At 37.6% G+C, this 21,448-nt stretch overlaps 1 protein-coding gene across 4 annotated transcripts in view; it reads left to right on the forward strand.

The window, feature by feature from the left end:
• Positions 1-508: 508 nt before the first annotated feature.
• LOC107738498 (tyrosine-protein phosphatase non-receptor type 4-like) overlaps positions 509-21,448 on the forward strand; it is a 55,222-nt gene continuing 34,282 nt past the window's right edge. For all 4 annotated transcript variants that reach the window (XR_001639889.1, XR_001639891.1, XR_001639890.1 and 1 more), the window contains exons 1-2: positions 509-899; positions 15,800-15,954. Coding sequence is in view for 1 of the 4 variants with exons in the window: in XM_016550247.1 (XP_016405733.1) it covers positions 15,817-15,954 (138 nt within the window). In the remaining 3 variants the exon portion in view is untranslated. The remainder of the gene's footprint in view (positions 900-15,799; positions 15,955-21,448) is intronic.

Here is a 21,448-nt window from a genome sequence, read left to right on the forward strand (position 1 = left end):
GGCGTGTTAGAATGAGCCGTTTTAGGGGGGCGTGGCAGAGTCTTAACTTTGATAAAGAATATCTCTTTGGTTTTGAGACTTTAGTCTTTGCAACTTCAGGGATCTTATCTATGCACAATCAGCTTGTAACACTCCAAAGAGAAAGGAAAACTTGAAATTGCATCATATGACCCCTTTAAGATCTGGAAGTTCTCAGTGAAACACCCGTCATTCTGAGCATCAGCACAATTATGCCACAAGATGTCACCATTGTCCATATAAACTATATGAATAAAAAGCCTTTGAGCAGCATAACTGTCTTCATTGCTTTAACAGTTGGTGGGTTGTAAGAGAGTTATACGTTGTGGCCCACGCATATCAGATATCAAACCATGTTGTTTCTAATAGCTGTACTGAAAATAATACTCTATCTATCTATCTGTCTGTCTGTCTGTCAGTAAATGTCCCGCCTCTCCGGGTTGCGACTCCACCCCCGGCCGCTGGTGGCGCTGCGGAGGGATGTCGCGCCATGTTACAATGTAACACTCAGCACTGCTGCTGCTTCTGCGGCTCCTACAATGTAACAGCACCGTGAACGGAGACACAGCTTAAGAAGTGACCGATTCCGATGAGCCGACCTCCAGAGTGGGAAATGCGTTTTTATTCTCCTGCGTGATCCCTTCCACCGCCCTAGAAGTCCCGTTGACTGGATTGTAAAGTGTCTTCGCTCACTGGCTTTACAGGATTGAGTTTGTGTGGGTTATTGGAACCGGAGGCCCCGTTGAGTTGAATGTGTGTGCTGGGCTGGAGTGGGTCAGTATGAGGCTGCCGCTGTTGCTCTGAGCGGGCTCTCTGCCTTGGGTCTCTTACGAAATAACATTTACTTATAAAACTGGACACCCCTGGAGCAGTTTATGACGGTAAGATTCGGTTTGTCACTTTGCTGTAGCTGAGGGGTTTCTGTACTAAAATGCTGCTTGCTTTAATATATATACACCATCAAATAATTTCAAGTTATTTTCTGTATTATACTGTTATGTTTTAGACAAGAGAATAGCTACAAACCAGGAATACTTTAGCATTTTATTTGTAAATGTTGTACCTGAAGATTCAGCTGTTCAAGCAGTTTTTTTCTGTAGCTGAAGACATTACAGGCAGATTGGATTTTGTTGGAGCTTGTGGTGAATTTAACCAACACAACAGTGCTTTGATTAGTGATGATCATGATTATATATTCCTTTTGTGAGGATTGTCTTAATTTAACTTGACCTTATTAAGAGCCACTAACGATCCCGGTCATTGGTGAAAACATTTGATGATTTGTGAGTTAACTACGTGTTTATGTGGTCACTTTATTTCTTTTTGTTAATTTATTTTGTTCATTTTTATCAGAGTTATTTTATGTGTTCTATTGGCAGTCGACATGTCAGTGACGTCATCGCTTTTTGACAGGGTTTATCACGATGTGATTAGACATGTGACTCAATCATTGCGACGTCATATTAACAGGTGAAAACCAGTTATTCAGAATTCTTCCTTCATTCTGGCACGGGTGGGTGGGTGGATGTAGGTGTGTATGTTTGTGTTTATATATCTCTTACATAGAATATAATTTTACATTTTACACGCACACACACACACAGACAGAGTTTGGGGTCTCTAATATTTTAAATTTTTAGTCTTATGCTCACCAAGGCTGCGTTTATTTGATCAAAAATACAGTAAACGTTGCGAAATATTATTGCAATTGATGATTTCCAATGCAAAAGCCTCTAAAATCCATCTTGGTCAAAAATCAGATAACAATACTGAGTGAATGCTCTCCACACATAGTATATGTTCATCAAGTACTTTCACTTCAAATGCGCTAAATCCCAGCCTCAACCCATTCAGAAGTACCAGTACTTACATAGAAACCTATACATAGTAGCCAGAAAGAATTGCTAATATAATATAATACTTTAATATACTATAATATATAGTATAATACTTTAACATGTAATTTATTCCTCTGATAACAGCTAATTTTCAGCAACGATTTACTTCAGTTTTCAGTGTCACATGATCCTTCAGAAATCATTCTATTATGCTGATTTGGTGCACAAGAAACGTTTATCATTATAATTATTATCAATTTTGAGAACAGCTGTGCTGCTTTTTTTTGTTGTTGTAAAAAACATTATTTTTTTTCCAGGATTCTTTGAAAGTTCAAAAGAGCAGTATTTATTTGAAATAGAAATATTTTGTAACATGGTAAATATTTACTGTCACTTTTGATCAATTTAATGCATCCTTGCTGAATAAAAGAAAAAAATTGTACTGACCCCATGTGAAAAGGACATGTGTGAATGGTAGAGGTCTGCTGGACGAACTATTATTAAATCTATTATTTTTCAGAGGTCTCCATTGTTGTTAGATTTTCAGCGATTCACGTTCTTGGAGATCTGAGTTAGCAGTCCCTGTGGGCTGAGTGGATTTTACACAGGAGCAGTTTGGATGATTTCAGGGTGGCAGCTGTTAGGGGCGCGAGGGCTGCAGCAAGGGCTCTGGCCGGCGTTTCTTTGCACCTGAGCCAAGGCCATGTAGAGCTGAATTGGGGGGGCTTTGAAGAGGGAGTAACAGGAGGCAGGTGTTCAGACAGTTGGAACTGGCAGCACCTGCCCATCTCGGTATGGGAAACCACATTGCAGTGTAAGTTCTGACCTCCCGAGTACAACCCATGGCCAAGTTAAGCACCTAATTATGAGGATTTTTCATGGGAAATTAGCACCATGTACTCTGTCAGACTGATATATATTTTCATTTTAAGCCGAAGGGTCCTTTCCACAGTTTTCCTATTGTAATAATTGCTGGCTTCCACCTGGGAGTAGCCTGTGTGGCATTAGTGCATTTAAAGTAATAGGTAATATTATTTAAATGTATTTTCAAGCAGGAATGTTCATCAATGAACTATTTTGCTTGAAATGGCAAAACTGCTCAGTTCACTGGTAGTTGCTCAACTCACCAATTCTCATTGATAACAAATTACTACTAAATGGTTGTGCTTTTACAATTTGGTATTTTGAACTATTTTATTTTATTGTTAAAAAAGAAATCTAAGAACGTCTGTAGTTGGACACTACCATTCAAAAGTTGATTGGTAAGATTTTTATAATTCTTTTAAAATAAATCTCTTATGTTCACCAAGGCTATGTTTATTTGATTAAAAATACAGTAAAACAATAATATTAAGTATTATTACAATAAATGAATGTATACGTTTCTTTAACTATAACTGGACATTCAGGAATTATGATTAGTTCATCTAGGAACTGCACCTTCTAATGCCAGGTCAAATATATTCAAGCATATTCAGTAATCTCAGATCTGAGTCATTAAGAGATGAGCGTGTAGGAAATATGGGTTCATTTTGACAGGTTTTCTCTGCTTGTTCTTTCCAGTAAAAACTTTCTGTCTGAGAAGGTAAGAGATGGATGACCGGCCTCAGTGTCATGAATGGAGGGAGTTCTGTCAGCACTGTTGCGGTGACTGCTCATGTGGCACTGCAAAACGGATCACTGGCCACACATCACATGCGTTTCAGCAGTTATGACAAGCAAATCACAGCTGTGTGTACAGTCCATCTGTCGCAGACTCAAAGGTGTTTTACAAGCGTACCGGTGCATTTTATTCTCAGCGTTGTGTTGTTTTTGTGAGGGAGGATTCATTAAATCATTGCTGTTTTTGTTCCAATTTCCATTTCAGTTTTCTTGACAAAATAGCATTTTCTTTCAGGTCCACATCTGAGATTTTGTTAATTATAAAGCTCAGTGACACTTTCTTCTGCTGTCACCAAACACGAGCTCTGCCCTGAGGAAATGAGTGTCACATTTTTGTGGTAAGCGCTCCAAAATGAAAGGGAATAGCTATTGTGAGCTTCCTTTTTACTCAATTCAATTCAATTCAAGTTGATTTGTACAGCGCTTTTCACGATACAAATCGTTGCAAAGCAACTTTACAGCAAATTGTCTATAATATTTAGTGGTAGCTTATCAGTGGTAACTGTCAGTTAATGTACATATGGCAGAAATGTATGGAAAAATCTATTAAAGACGTAATCAAACGGACGATGAACACTATTAACAGCAATTATTATATGATGCAATCAAACTTATAGCAAAATGTGGTAGTTCTGTATGTTGTTTCAGGGTTGGCATCATCTGAGGTCCTCTGAGGGGTTGGCATCATCTCTTCTCAGGTGTTCTGGATCCAGACTGAAGCTTGTGTAAATTCTAGTTACCATGTATGTTTAGTATGTTAATGCAGTGGCAAAAACAGAGAAACAAATAGAGACATAATTAGCGTAGCTGCTGTTCCAACCAAGCAAAATTGATTTGTTTAACCCAAGCTAAAGAATAATAATGTGCATTTGATCAGATATAACTGCAGTACAAAATTATGAGATGCATTATTTGAATGCTTGGCCAAAGAGATGTGTCTTTACCTATATGTCTTTTTATATATAGGTAAAGACACATGTCTTTACCTATATATAAAATAGGTAAAGAAAAATATATATTATCCATATAAAAATTAGGGTACTATGATCATATTTTCTTGACCTGGTAAGGACTCTAGCCGCTGCATTTTGGACTACCTGTAGCTTGTTTATTGAAGATGCAGGACAACCACCTAGCAGTGCATTACAATAGTCCAGTCTAGAGGTCATGAATGCATGAACTAGCTTTTCTGCATCAGAAACAGGTAACATATTTCGTAACTTGGCAATGTTTCTAAGATGGAAGAATGCTGTTTTTGTAACAAGGGAAATATGATTTTCAAAAGACAAGTTACTATCTAATATAACACCCAGATTTTTGACTAGAGGAAGTAACTGGGTGGCGTTATGCAAATCTTCCCACATCGTGACGTAGACATGTGGGGGCGTGTTTAAACGAGGCGTTTTAGGATGGCATGGACAAGTCTTAACTTTTATAAAGAATATCTCTTTGGATTTGAGACTTTAGTCTTTGCAACTTTACAGATCTTCTTTATGCACCAAGAGCTTGTAACACTCCAAAGAGAAAGGAAAAATTGAAATCGCATCATATGACTCCTTTAAAGCCTCCCCTTGAATACCTGTATAGTTTTGTAATCGATCTATGACTATGATCTATAGTGTCGGACGCAGCACTAAGATCAAGTAAAACTAGCAATGAGATGCAGACTTGGTCTGACTCAGAGATTTATATCACTCTGGAAATCTTTTATTTTGACACTTACACTACCATTTAAAAGTTTGGGGTAGGTAAGATTTTTTTATTTTTAGGAAATCAATATTTTTATTCAGCAAGCATGCATTAAATGAAACAAAAGTGACACTAAAGCTATTTGTAATGTTACAAAAAATATATATTTCAAATAAATGTTCTTTTAAGCTTATCAAAGAATTAAAAAAACAAAAAAACATGTATCACTGTTTTCACAAAAACATATTAAGCAGTACAACTGTTTTTAACATTGATATAATATTTAAAAATGTTTCTTGAGCACCAAATCAGCATATTAGAATGATTTCTGAAGGATCATGTGACACTGAAGACTGGTGTAATGATGCTGAAAATTCAGCGTCACCATTACAGGAATAAATTACATTTTAAAATATATGTAAAAAAGTTATTTAAAATTATAATAATATTTTGCAGTATTACTGTTTTACTGTATTTTTGATCAAATAAATGCAGCCTTGGTGAACATAAGAGACTTTTGTTCAAAAACCTTAAAAAGTCTTACCAACCCCAAACTTGTGAAAGGTAGTATAATTGACCCTTTGCAAAAACCTGCCCCCCTTCATTACTGTTGCTATGTCCAACAAGCCATGTCGCTCTCACGCTACATATCATGTTCAACACAGTGAAAAATATATCGCAGAGCAAAGAGGAAACTGACAATGCGTCGACAGACAAGACAGAGCAGGTTATTTTTGGTATGAAACAAAGTCTCAGCTTTAAAATGGTGTCATTTTGTAAGAAATTCACAAACAGTAAATGTCATTTTGTGGCTTTTTAATGTGTCTGTAGCGCAAGCGGCACATGAACCGATAATCTCTTCCTCTTTTCCAGTTATAGCACAAAATAAACATTAATGAACATCAGAAGTGGTTAGAATGTCCCTTCTGCCCCAGAAGATTTGATTGAGAGGGGTTTGTGCTAAACAAAAATAGACAACCTCCTTTTTTCCCTCTATCTTTAATGTAAGACTTGTGACACATCTCAAATGACAATGAGATGTTTCAAGCATTAATGAGTAAAGTTCTCGTGTTTTAATGGAAAGAGGAAGAGCCGTTTGGAAAAATTCCACCGCACGGGAGTGTGTCTGTATGTGTACATCTGTATTAGCCCTTCAATCGTACAGCCTGTTCCCTGTGTTTGGACAACTTGTGCATGAATGATTTTCACAAGACATTCACAGTTTGCTTTTGATATGTTTATTTGTGCGCATAACTATCATTATATAATGTTTAATTTTTTTTTTTGCTCCATTTATCATTATGATCAGTATTCAGTGGCTGTCTTTTGACTGTCTTCAATGGCTGATTTTTTCCTCAAAATCATGCCATGATCCAACACACAAAAACAGATTATTAAAAAGATTGTTAATTATAATCATCTTGCTAAAATATCTGTCCATGATTCACTTAATTTTGAATCATAATTTTTGCTTCTTAACATTTCAAAGGAATAGTTTCAGAATCTGAATCAAAAAGAGCTTAGATAATTGACATTACAGATAGATAGATAGATATATAGATAGACAGACAGACTGTATTTGGAATGACTGAGGGTAAGGGTAATTATGTTAAAAGTTCGTTAAGTATTGGTTTATTAACCTTTTTTCATATGGTATATTTGATGTAGTGTTTTACAAATCTGGAGTGAGTGGAAGCTAATTTGAACTATAGAGCTGTGAATTTAATACATGAAATTGCTTTTTGGGGTTTTACTGCTTGTTAGTTCATTTGAATATAGGAAACTGGTTTCAGATGCTACTAGACACACTGAGTCTTATAGCAATGTGACAACAGTCACATGTTGCTGTGCTTAGCAGAACTACTTTTCTTTAGCCATTGAACTTGATTCTTTCTTTCTACTTAGGAAAACCCCTTTCTAGTTCAAGGCATAAAATTCTTAAGAAACAACTCTGCAGTTCAGAGTAAACCTGTTTTGATGGGTTAATTTAACTGGTTCTTAACTTAACATTTCAAATTTTTCCAATGTTGCTGCATGGGGATACACAAACAAACAGAGCCCACAGTGTTTACGCATTGGCGAGGAAATCAACCTACTAATGGCTTTACTTGTAGCTGTCTCTGCATATTAAACTTGGATATGGAAAAAAATGCACATTTTACCTTTAACTTCACTGGACAGGCACTGCATACTTGGCCACATCAGCTGAGATTAGATTGTGTTCAGTGGGATATGAGGCTTGAATGAAAATAGTACCATGGCTTTTTGGAGAAATTAACATTTTGTTACCGTGGTATTCTTGTAAACCATGCAAATACGGTGGGAAATTCTGAAGTATTCCCAGTAGAGATGCATCAATAAATGATTTATTTAAGCCATTAGTCGTTTTCATATTATGGTCGATAACCAATAAATGGATGATGTTAAATTTTAAATAATACACTAAAAACTAAAATCGGTACTTTTAAATAGTGATATTTTAAATCGGTAGTTTTAAAAGCTTTTGAATTGCAACAATGATTTTAACTATCACAACAATTATAATGTACAGTATGAAAAATGGATATTCATTTTGAGCTTTTGCTAAAGATAACACTTGTTATTAATAGTGTTATTAATTAAATTCTATTAATTAAATTAATTAAAGTTGTTAAAGACTACCTTTATATGAGCATTAAATGATCGCAAAGGTAATCCAAATGTAATGCCTGAATAAATATTCTATATCAACTGATATCAAGAAATAATAATAAAAAAATCACTAATATTTGCTGATATGGTACCAATGTATTGTGCATCCATAATAATGGCGTGATAGACCATTGTACCATGGTACTGCAATATGGAACTTTTTTTTTTTTTGTAAGGGTGATTTTAACCAACAACCCTTAACAGACTCAAAACTGATGAACTGAAATTGTGGTGATGTGGTTATATATCTATGATAGCTGAATTTTTCATTGTTGTCCTGAAATGTACAAAGCAGTTCTTATAACATATAAACTAAAAGTCTTAATACCGAAAGTGCTTTCCCTTAAAATTCCCTACTGTCCAAGCTGTTTTTTGTTTCCCCTATCCACATTCAAACTGTTTTTGAAGCAGAGCGGTTGGAAAAATCACTCTTTTTCCCTTTTTACTTCCTCCAGTCATTGCATTTGTGGTTGCTGTGCCAAATGTAGCCAGAGGCTGCAAAAATGTCAAGCTCTTTCAGAGATTGACTGGATCGTGCTTGTAAGATATGGTTACACGCTCCTGTGGACCTAGTTTGAAAGTGTGTGTACTCACCTGAGTCAGGAGGTACTCCCACTTCCCCTCCCTGCATGCCAGAGAACACACTCGCAGCACATTGCACTGTTTATGTGGGCTGCCATTGGCCACTCGCTGTAGAGGGAAAGGTCCATGTTTGTTCTCCCAAAATGGAATTTAAACAAACTGCAAGCTAACACGCAAGTCAGATTTACCAAATGCTTTATTCTTTATTCGTATATGTAGGCTATTCAAAGCAATGCAGTATTTTACTTCTCTGTCTTTTTGCACTTCTGTGTTGTATGTCTGCAGTATTATGCTGCATTGTTGCAAATGTCTTTTGGAGAGTATTTGTGTTTGCAATGTTCAGCAGTGTTACTGTAACCTTAAACCTCTCTAACTTTAGACTGAGGGAGTCCTTTTGCTAGCAGCAATTCTGAATGATGTCTGTGCATAATTGTGGTCATCCTCCTGCTGTTTCAGTTCTGGTCAGAGGTTGACTTGTTGACTGATCTAGATGTGCTGGTCCCATTTCAACACTTTCTAATATAAAAGTAACAATTTCTGGATCCACATACTCAAGGCAATGTATAATTCAGCTACTTTACAAGGGCCTTTAGATGTTTGAAGGGCCTTTAGATGGGTACATATTAGAGATCGACCGATATATCGATTTACTGATATTTTTCCCGATATTTAAGCATTTTACCATAATCGGATATCAGTTTTGTAATATCGGATTCACCGATAAATCCTGCGCGCAGGATCGCCATTGCAGTGCGTCTGAGGGGCGACGAGACAACAACAACGGCGTGCAGGTACTTGATTTGCTGTAGTTAGTAAACTTTATTTAACATAACAGCCATTTATGCACAAATTAGATGCATTACATAAATGCCTGATATGTAGTTTATGCAGCTTGGCTCTGAGAAATAGAGACCAACTCACAGAGTCATGTAAAATAACCCGTCAAGTCCTGTCCCAATAAAGACGTAACTTTGCCTGAATTAAATAATATGCAGCCATGAATGAGCGCATGTTGGAAATAAAAGCGCTGAATTTAATTCTCTCTCTGTTGTATATTTGCTCATCATTAGTCTCGTGAAGTCGCTTTCATATTACTGTTCACTCACCGGGTTGATGTGGTTGATGCTCAGGAAATGCTCCAGCACGGCCACCGCATGCAACTTTTAACAAGATTCACTTGTTTAAAACACCCTGAATTGTATTAACATTAAATAAAACTTTCATGGACTTCTACATTAACTGTTCCCTCCTGCCCAGCTCAATCCAAGCAGCTGAGTCCTTAATATTTTCAAGAAACGGCTGAAAACACATCTCTTTCATCTTCATTTGACCCTCTAACTCTAGCACTCTCTATTCTAATGCAACTTCTAATTTTATCTGCTTGTTTTTTTTAATTAAAAAACTTGACCCTCTAACATTTGCACTCTCTATTCTATTTCTATTCTAATGGCCAATCAATCATTTTTGGGGGGAATTTTTATTTATTTATTTTTTAATAAGTATCTGTTCAGGCACCGTTTAGGCACCGGAACCGTTATAAAAGTATCGAAAAAAACCCAAACGATACCCAACCCTACTCATCACAGGCAGGCACAGCACTCAATTCAGCATGTGTTCGTGTTTGTGTGTGCTGTCTGCGTCACTCATAGCACGTGCCTATATCGTGCACCATATCGAACATTTTTTCTATCGTTATCGAAGAAGGTGTACCATCGATAAATATCGATACCGTTTTATCGCCCAGGCCTACATGCAAAATACGCAGAGCAGTGGTACGCCATGACTGGAATTGAGAACCACTGCTTTAGAAGTATATCATTGTCAGTTCATGTTAACTAACACGTTAAAAAAGGAACCTTATTTACATTAAGGAACATTCTTGTGAAATGTTATCAAGAATTAATTTTAATAATGTATTAGTAAATTTTGAAATTAACATTAAGATTAATAACTACTTTAGAAGTGTTTTTCATTGTTAGTTTTTGCTAACTATATTGTTTATAACTTATGTTGGCCTACACATCTATCACTGTTCTTTTGCTGCTGCCTTTTGTTATTTCGGTCAGGTTTTTTCTAGTTATGTAATATTTATCATATTTATGTTAACGTTTCTAAAACAATCTCTCAGATTTGTACGTTAAAGTGATTTTGCCATGGCCTCTCATGACTTCTTGCTCTATTTAACCCGGTTTTTGCAATGATATTATTATGGTGATCTAATCCAGTTTGTGCCTCTGATGAGTCACAATTTCATCTGTAGAGATGCTGCAGGCTAATGGTCAGAGTAACGTGTGATTGTCCTGAGTCATCTGTAGCTTAAGCAAGATCAATGGAAGGAGATGTGATGAGGGGATTTCCAACATGCAATAGATCCTTGCAAAGGGCTCAAGGCTTAAGTTGACCGTGTAGTGCATGCAACGTCTGTCGATCTAGGCGTCCCTCGTCTGGGGACATATAATGAATACAGAACATTTCACTTGAGCTAGCCGCCTTTTTAGCTGTAGTCTCCATTACTAAAGTGCTGGAGCCTCTTCTACCATCTCCAGCCCAGGGGAGGCATTCTCTCTAATCAAGTGAGGTAGATTTGTTTACAGGATATTGATTGCTATGGTAGTCATCCTTTTATTCAAGTAGCTCTCTGTGTTCCTGATATATCTCGGCGGAGAGGAAACATGCAGGGTCCATGTGTCCAGAAACTCACATCGTGATTAGAGCGGACAAGCCCTTAGCCTTTAAACCTGCTACTGTAAGCAGTGCAGAATTGACTGGAATGTACAGCTTTAATAAAAAATGTGTTTCTCTTTCAATGCCTAGTCTTGGCTCAGGGGAATCAAGAAGCTTGTTAGTGTAGTCTAGTGTAGCCACATCTTGCTATTTTATACCTGAGAACACACAAAAACATTCAGGTGTAAGCTGCTAATAGATGTCAATGTGACAGTAATTTCACCTGGTTTTGATGATTTGCATTTTCTGTGTGTTTCATGCCCACTGTTAACATAATAATTGTATAATTGTGTTGTAACGATATTATAGAATGATTAAAATGAAGTTATAAAAAAGTGAAATCAACAAATCTTATATGAGGTAAACATAAACTACCTCACTTGAGTTTTTATGATTGGTTCTATGATAGTAGTGTGGATTATGAATATTTTTAAGTTACATAACTGTCCCCTCTTGGAAGGTTATCAATCAACGTTTGCATGAAATGCAACACTAACGTTAAGTTTAGGGTCAATATGATTTTTTTAAATGTTTATTAAAGAAGTCGCTCATGCTCACCAAGGCTGCATTTGTTTGATCAACAATACAGTAAAACTAAAATATTGTGACTAGGGATATGCCGGTATCAAATTTTCATGTTGCGATTAATTGCTAATTGTTTTATCACGGTATACAGTATTATCACGATATTGAAATTTAGTTTAAAAAAGTGCTGTCATAATACAGTATAACAGGTTTAATAAAATTTTTCTTATAACAAAAAATTGTTGCAATTTAAATGAACTGTTTTCTATTTTTATATATTGTAAAATCAAATGTAATTTATTCCTGTAATGGCAAAGCTGAATTTTCAGTAGCCATTACTCCAGTATTCAGTGTCACGTGATTTGGTGCTCAATAAACATTTCTTCCATCTTTATTAAATAAAATTATAAATTTCTTTCTTTATATAAAATATGTAAAACTGACACTAAACTTTTGAACAGTAGTACAATGTATAATACCTTACTCTGCATTAGGGTTGAAAAATGTAATGCAGGGATCTAAGGATGATCTTGAAATAATTTCAGATCAAAAATGTGTGAACACTAGTACATTCTTTTGTGACCTGGATTGAAAGCAATGAAATACAACCAATCATAGTATAACAAAGAATTTGCATGTAAGGTTTGAAGTATTAGTGAATTATTATCCTGACTGTAGATTTTAGGCTCTCAATAGTCTGTTTGAATGTCAGAAACTTGCACTGGTGCAGTCAAATGAGGTTTACAGCATATAAAGGTTTTCACATTTATATGCTGTAATTTGCGAGTGAAATGCTTGTTCTGTGGAGCTGTGAGTTATGTTGAATGTAATGGAAGCATATTCAAGCACGCTCATGTGGTTAGGTGACGTTCCCCGAGGGAATGGACATAGAAAGGTTAGCTTGCGTAGGAGGATCGAGCTATAGGCCAGTCACGATAGCAACTTTTTGTTGTGCGATATATTGCCCCAGAAATAATTGCGATAAGCGATATTATTGTCATTTTAAAGACCATTTTATGCCACTGAATATATAATCATAATGTAACAGCATAATAATGCAAGAAGGCCTACACACTTCCAAATGACAACAAACATTTAATTTTTAAGAATATTTAGATCATGGAAATTAAGTATCAAAATATTAGATACCTTAAAAAACTGAATAAATAGTAAATAAACATTTTCTAACAAAAAGTGCAAAATAACAAGTAGAAAAAAAGAAAAATGCACAAATAACTTGTATGGAGATTTTTCCATCTACAGATTTTTCCCTGACCTTCTTTTCTCTGTAAATTAAGGGTGCACACTATTGCTGGAAAAACTCAGATGTCCGTATGCAAAAAGGGACAGATCCCTAAACAAGACCATATCTGCAGATGAAACTTTTATGTAGAAGCATTTTTTAAATTTGAACTAGCATGACTACACCACGTTATGAACGAGAAGCTGCAAAAGACACAGGCGCAAGTGGAATGTACAAAACATGGTGACATTAATTTTTAAGTAAATATAATGGGCGATATATTGCGTCACCAAAAATTATTGAGGTCATGTACATATATTGCTCGATAAGTCGATATATTGATTATTGCGACAGGCCTATCGAGCTACACTGAGGACACCTGGGCTTTGTAGATGCTTGCTGACCTTTGCGCTCAGTTTGTGTGCTTTGAATGCATTAAAGGCAGAGTAAGTGATTTTTCAAAAACGCTTTAAAAACTGATTCGGGCCGAATCGCAAAACAAACTTGTAGCCAATCAGCAATAAGGGGCGTGTCTACTCATGATGTGGAGGAGAGCGCGTTCAGTGCATGGGACGGACATTAGCCGAGCCGAGCGACAGAAAGATAGAGATGGCGGATAAAAAACAAAAGAGGAAAACGTCTGCGGAACGATAAGGCAAGAAGTAGGACCCGTGTAAATATCGGATCAGCTTTCCAGCGCTGGAGAGAACTCAAGGAGCGGAGGCCTGCGATCGGACGCCGAGGTTGCTTTGTTTCTTCTCAATAGGTGAGTAACACCGTGTCTACAACAGCTAAAGTCTGCCTACACTGGACGCGATCAAACGACCGCTGAAAACCATTTGAAATGTGTGTCAGCACATCATAAATAGAACCCGGCAGCAGTTTTCTGTCGGGATTTGTTGCGCCGCGCCGCTCACGTCCATAGACACGGTGTAACATTGGTTTTGCTTTGTTTCACAGAACTAATCGTTGCCTGGGTTGCGTACGTATGTGTGGGGCGGAGCTATCAAAATAGGGGCAAGACCCTTTTGGGGTAGGGGCGTGTTTGTTTTGGTGATTTCAAATATAAACATTGGCTACCAGAAATCCCTTACTCTGCCTTTAAAGCTGATGTTTTTGGAATAGAACATAGTAAACCATTAAAGGTGCCGTTTGCCTTATTGTTTACACCATTTTGAGTCCCTCAGCTGCTGGTTCAGCATTGACACAACAAGAACAGTGACCATAGCGTCTGTCCTGCGTTTGTAAGCTGTGTCTGTCTTTAGTAGTTTGCTCTTTTGTATTTTATACTCTCCTATTTCTTTATTATTGACTTCCAGCAGTGCACATTCAAACATCTTCATTGAAATGCCAGTGAGCCCTGAGATTCTTAAATCATTACTAAACCTGTGAACAACAGAATCATATATTACTTAATGTCTGCAAAGGGCATAGTCTTTCGATATTAGTTTTAAATGCAAAGGCAGCAGGCAGGTGACTTCTCATCAGCAAGGTGACTTCAGACGTTTTTCATTACAACTGCGTGCAAGTCTCATGCAAGGTGCAGTCATACTTGATGGTCTGTTATGCTGAAACGTAAACCTCTTCAGACAGTTGTAGACTGTCTAGCCGCGTTTTAACAAAATTATGACAGGTCATCATCAGGTGTTGTTAGTTCATATGCAATCATTTTACATGATCTTGCTTGAATGACATTGTGAATGTAAAATGCTCTTCAAAACAGGCAAAACTAGGCATTGAGTTTTTATTTTATTTTATTTTATTTTACTATGCTTATATCATGCATATGCATTAGTACAGTCTTTGTTATTGTTTGTCCACAAAAAACCTTGCAGCTTGAATGCCCAGAAATCCCTGTGAGGAACTTTAAAGGTCAGAGATCTTTCACTCTGACCTTTGCATGACTGTAGATCTATGAATGAACATGAGAGGACTTCAGAAGTCTCTGATGGTTGTGACTTGGGACATATCAGAATGCTGCAGTGAAATCACTTCCACATGGCTGATCTTACACACAAACTGCTCTAATGCTATATTCACCAACAGATCTCCCAAGATAAGACATGAGAAATGTGGGGGGAAAAAATTATAATTCAATTCAAGTTTATTTGTACAGCGCTTTTCACGATTCAAATCATTGCAAAGCAACTTTACAGCAAATTAAGTTTCTACAATATTTAGTGGTAGCTTATCAGTGGTGACTGTCAGTTAATATACATATGGCAGAAATGTACGGAAAAATCAATTAAAGACGTAATCAAACAGGCGATGAACACTATTAACAGCAATTATTATATGATGCAATCAAACTTATAGCAAATTGTGGTAGTTCTGATAATTCTGATAATTGAATCTCTTAAAGGTTAATTTGGGGAAAATGCCAGTGGTGTAATTATTATTATAAAGGCCAATTCAGGCCTTTTGAACTTTAAGATGAACCTGGATCAACAATTGAAACTGCCTTTTACTCAAAAATTTGAGAATTCTTTTTTTTATAGTATCGTGTATTGCTGTGTATAAGTAACTCTTCTCTGAGTTCATCCTTTTGTGCCCCATTTGCTGTGAGATATATATTTAGGCACAATGTAGGCTGTACATAAAAAAATATTAGTTTGTCCTGTGTGCATGTAATTTGGAGTCTGAATCAGCCTTGAAACGCTGTGATCCAGTTCAACCGGTGCTATCAAAATTGGCTGTGCTGCAATTAAATATTTATAATAATTATTATTCATGTTTTAAATGAATTCTAATTGTAACCTGACCTGACCTATTATATTATGTTTGAATCATAATATAGGAAGCTTAAGTAGATATCTTTGTGTTACAGACTCTGGTTGGACCGTAATGACCGCACGCTTCCGGTTGCCTGCAGGCAGATCCTACAATGTCCGGGCGACGGAGCTGGCACGCGACAGGCAGCGCACCGAGGTGGTCTGCAACATTCTTCTTTTGGACAACACTGTCCAGCCTTTTAAAGTCAATGTAAGTACTCCTTTAAATGTGTTGTGCATAATTCAATATTCTAATGATCAGATAAGGAACTAATGATGTGTTAAGCACTATGTATATTGTAACTACATTTTCACTGTGATTGTCAGGGTATTGTTATGCAGTTTCTAAAGAGTTCTGTCCTGTGTTTTTGTAGTGTTTTTGTAGTATGTTGCTTTATGGATGCTAGTGTGTTCTGGGTATTTTAAGGGATAGTTTACCTGAAAATGAAAATTACCCCATGATTTACTCTCCCGCTAGCCATCCTAGGTGTATATGACTTTCTTCTTTCAGACGAATCCAATTGGAGTTATATTAAAAAATGTCCTGGCTTTTCCAATCTTTATAATGGCAGTGAATGGTGGTCGAGATTTTGAAGCAAAATAAATATAAATATCCATATTTAAAAATTTATGAAAAATATCCATATTTAAAACTTTATAAACCATAACCTCTAGCTTGCGCTAACCGTCGTATGCACGTTCACGTAGGCCTGTCACAATAATAAATATATCGACTTATCGCGCAACATATGTCCGTGACCTCAATCATTTTTGGTGACGCAATATATCGCCCATTATATTTACTTAAAAATTAATGTCACCATGTTTTGTACATTCCACTGGCGCCTGTGTCTTTTGCAGCTTCTCGTACATAACGTGGTGTAGTCATGAGGTGCTAGTTCAAATTAAAAAAATGCTTCTATAAAAAAAAGTTTCATCTGAGGGTCGTCTTATATTTGGGCCAATACGGTAGTTGTTATCGTGACAGGCCTACGTTCACGAGAGAGTGACGTTCCAGCAGATGATGTAGGACGTAGGCATAGCCTTCTTGAGGGTGAGTACATTTTGGGTGAGGGGGGTAATTTTCATTTTTGGGTGAACTATCCCTTTACTGGAACATGTCTAAATGCTTACTAGTAGAGTGTTCTGGGTGGAGCCCATGCACGTCCAAATCTCTATGATATTTTGGTTAGTCAGTTGTGTATTTTCACCAATTTCATCATCAGACAAGTGTGATTACTTGTAAAAGTTTTAGCTTATCCCTCTGATCAACAGTCTTTGAGGTATTGAGGTAATTTGAGGTATGATTCATATGTCAATGAAGACTGGAAAATGGCTGTTAAATTCAGCTTTGCCATTGCAGGAATAAATTACATTCTAAACTATATTAAAATGGAAAACGGTTATTTTAAATGGTAGTATTTCACAGTTTTATTTAGCCTATTTTTGGAATTTTTGATCTGTTAAGCATTTTACACTGTTTGTTAAAGTCTTCCCTTTCCCTTTTCTCTATGAACCCCAAATCATATGCATATTTGTTTGAAAATTGCCATCCATAATGGTCGCCATCATCTACATAGTGCTCATGTTCCAGCTAGAGGATAGTGGTGTAATTCTGCTTATAGAAGGGATGCATGCTTGACATTCCGGCAGAATGAAAAGTGGCCCTGAGGGTTCCAGAGATTCATGTACATACTTGCACCTGCAATATATAGGTGCCATGACAGACACACCCCACACACGCGACAAGCAAAGGCACAAATCCCCATCTCTTTCATTTGCTGGTCTGATTGCAAAACCCATGTGTTTGCTCATCCTTATCCTCAGCGTTGTGCAAAGTGTTGTGTATAATGGTCCTTACAGAAAACTGTTATGTCCTGACTTGAAATAAGGGCTTATGCCAACATTGAATTAAAGGTTGCTCCGGTTACAGAAGGTTGGTCAGGTTTTTCTCAGTGGTTATTACCTTTCTATTCCCATCAGTTACATTGCTCAAGGATTTCCTGTGTATCAGGAAGTGTTTTCACATTGAATTGGAGCAAGCAATAAACCTATAAACATCACATGACTGACTTTAAACAGCTGCTGGTCTGTTAGATGAATCAAGGCGTTCTTATTTAGAAGTTGTCTGTCATGCTGCTCTCTGATTTGTAACTAACATTTCCAGGAAAGCCAGTCCTCATGTAATGGCCCCATTGATCAAATTTATGCACTTGCTCTCTGGTCTCATACATTTTTGTGCCAGACCTCTCGATGACCTAGATAGTCTGGCAGCACAGCGGGCCCTTGATGAGTATAGGGCGCACATGGAACGGAAGCACAAGGTCTAATGGAAGGAGAAGAGGGAGGATCAGAGGTAAATAATCAAGAGGGGGCTAGGTGTTAAATAAAGCAGGAAGGCTGTTATTTGTGTTACAGAAGTTGATGTTGCAGAGGGGCCGTCATAAATATGTCTCAACTGTGTGTTTGAAGAGGTGCATGTTATGTCTGGAATGCAGAGAAGAAGCCAGAAGTTTGTGAATAGTAGACTAGATTGCCGTGTTGTAGCGTCTCCCTTAATGTGCATGTCTATGTTCTAATAGATTCTGTCACTTTGATCTTGATTTCCTTATCAGTGGTGCTGTGCGAAGTAGCATTATATTAGGGGTTTGTTCAAATCCCTGACCCTAAGCATTAACCTTTGGCACATGACAAGCATAAATGATGACTCAAATCATAAGACTTTCATTAGGGCTGTCGTGGTGAAGAAATTTTGAGTGACTCAATATGCAATATTAACTCTCTCTCTCTCTCTCAGTGGTAAATTAATAAATATATGATAGTAAGTGCTGATTCGCGAATCTGACTGTACAAGCAGCTTTCCAATACTTTTGTTGATATTTTAGTAGTATGTATTTTAACAGGGACACTCATTTTCAACTAGTGATAACTGCAGGCTGGAGCAATGGGTGTGGTGAAAGGTAGGGGTGTGGAGAAAGGTCTTCATGATTTGTCGACAAAGCTGTCTGTCAGGGAGGGTTTGGAGGTAGGGTTAGGGCTGGGTTAGGGGTAGTTTCTGTTGTACTGATTCACCTTTTGGAACGCCTCCTTTCGGCACACCCATTGCTCCAGGCTACAGCTTCCCCGGTCTCCTCATTTTACGGGCTGTCAATCAGTGCAGTTACATTGTTACGCCAGGAGATGGCGGCAAGGGACTGTCTTTATGAGTGTTCAACTAATACATTTAAAAACGATGATTCATTCTTAATTGAAGCAAGGTGTTGAAATTAATTTAACTTTGAGTACCACTTTACAAGGCTCAATTGACGATCAATGCATTACCTGAAGCTGGTGCTGGAGCTGATGTTTCACTTCATAGAAAACAATGCCATTGATTCAGTGCACTGAACAGAGTTGACGACGCCTGTCATGGGAAATCCCCTTAAATGGTGAAAGAATGCTATGACAAAGATATCGCTTTCATCTTCTGGCAAACTGATTTTTTTCCACAAATATATGACTTGACCTGAAGAAGGACAGACGCAGGTAATCTTGCATGCTCAGCAAGAGTGTAAATTTCACCCAACAGTAGGGGGGAACAATAAACATAAAATTTCTCAAGAGCAATTTTCGAAGGGGACACAAATAATACAGCCAAAATGGTAATTGTAAGGATAGATAAGTGTACACAGCATGTACATAGCATGGAGACCGAGTTTAAATATGAGTTAGGTTCATAGGCTCACCACGCGGTCATATTACAATTATTAAATTATCTTGAGTCCTCCACAAAATATTTTAGGTTTCGTCTGGAATTGAGGACGTCTCTTATTTAGATATTCAACTACAGCAAGCCCACATCTGCGGCTGCCAAACTGCATCTAAACATCATATAGGTTGTTTGCAATCATGTGATTCTGATGACATGCGAAATTCAGATGGAGGGCAGGAACTGAAAAACAGAATGGATGAGATGGAGGAAAGTCCATACTGTACTGGTTTAGACACGATTACAAGAGAAAGGTATAAACAGAAAGTCACAACATATGTTGGACGTGATCCTAATGTTATGAAGAGGAGCGATTTTTTTTTTTACTAAATTGAAATACTTGCCTGCCATCGAGAGAAAAAGAGAGAGATATTCTGAGCATCAGGGGCGTAAATCCCCCCCACAATTTACACCCCTGATGCTCAGTCAATCTCTCTCTCCTTTGCTCTGTCTGTTTACAAATCTACGGAACCTATTAACAAATCACAATGGTAAACATTGGTACACATATGGCACCTTTCCACTGCATGGTACGGCTCGGCTCAATTTGCATTTCCACTGCAGTTTAGTACTGCTTTAGAGTGGGTGGAATGTCGTTATAATTGTGCCGCCTCTACTGCCGTAACCTCCTAAAAAAGTTTTTCATTCCGCGTCATCCCATCAAGCTCTCTCTGGATCCGCTCCTTGGCAATCAACGAGAGGAACGTCTGTACTTCCTCAACAGACCGTGAAACAGACATTATTTTGATGTTTTAAAAACGTGCGCTCGTTCAAAACTGTTGCGTTCAAAGGATTTTGTTCGGATTTTGCGTTCGGATTTCGAAGGGTACAACTGATGGGACACTTCGGGCTCCCATGATCCTTTGCGCAGATTCTTTGCATGATGACGGCGCCTCCGTGTGGGCACGTGATGATGACGCATGAAGGGCACTTCAAGAAACAGTTGTTTGGTCTCCTACACCCTTCAACCCTTCGATGCTCTCACTCCGGAGGGTAAACCCTTTGAAGGGATTAGGGCATAGGGATGAGCCCTTCCGAATGGAACGCAGGGTTAATAGCGGGTCTGTGTCTCGTGTCGCAAGTTCAGTGGCGCAGGTAGTGGCGATTCTCTCCGGCAAATCAGTGATCAGCAGGGTTTACATGTCACATTTTGGTAACAGTACGGCTCGCTTGGAACCTCAGCCGAGGTGGTACTGAAAAAAGTACCAGGTACTATACACAGTGGAAAACCCCCCAAAAGCGAGCCGTGCCGTACCATGAAGTGGAAAAGCGCCTATAGTCTTAATGACGTAAAAAGAGCCTGTTGGTGTAAAACTATTACTCTTCACTCTTATGATGATTAACTTTTTGAACATTCAATACAAATGCATTGTGTAAATCAAGAAGGGCATAGCCTCGTAAAAAAAAAAAAAGTGAACATCGCGGTTGTGGTGGTTGCTTGTTATACTCTGCGATTAGTCTCGCATAGCCAGACCTTCAGACTGATGGCAGAAGGTCTTGGTACCATGGCCGTTTCTCAATACCAAGTATGCAAAGTTTGGACTTGGAAATCAAGACCACTAATTGGCTACTAGTGATCAAGTTTAGCCCAGTGCAACTTTATGCAAATGAGAAGCAACACCAGGGTTTAAAATAAGGATATTTGCCCAGTCAGACCAGTAGTTTAGATTTATCTCACATTGACCCAGGATTAACAAGCCATCCTTTGCTCTGGATGCATTTAACATGCTTAGGTGGCCTCAGTGGCATGAGCTTAGAAGGAAATTTGTATCAGAAGTTGAGCTATTTTGATGAAAAATTATGATATTACATTTTTCTTTCTAAACATGTACTGATGAATCTTGCACAATAACTCCAGAAACGTGTATTAAGAAAGCAAATAATATTATGATTTCATGCTGGCTAAAACTGTGGCCTAATTGTCCATATACTTTGTTGGCCTCCTGTGCAGTACCAG

The sequence above is a fragment of the Sinocyclocheilus rhinocerous genome, unplaced genomic scaffold (assembly GCF_001515625.1).
Source record: "Sinocyclocheilus rhinocerous isolate Xijiao unplaced genomic scaffold, SAMN03320098_v1.1 scaffold1215, whole genome shotgun sequence".
NCBI lineage: Eukaryota > Metazoa > Chordata > Actinopteri > Cypriniformes > Cyprinidae > Sinocyclocheilus > Sinocyclocheilus rhinocerous.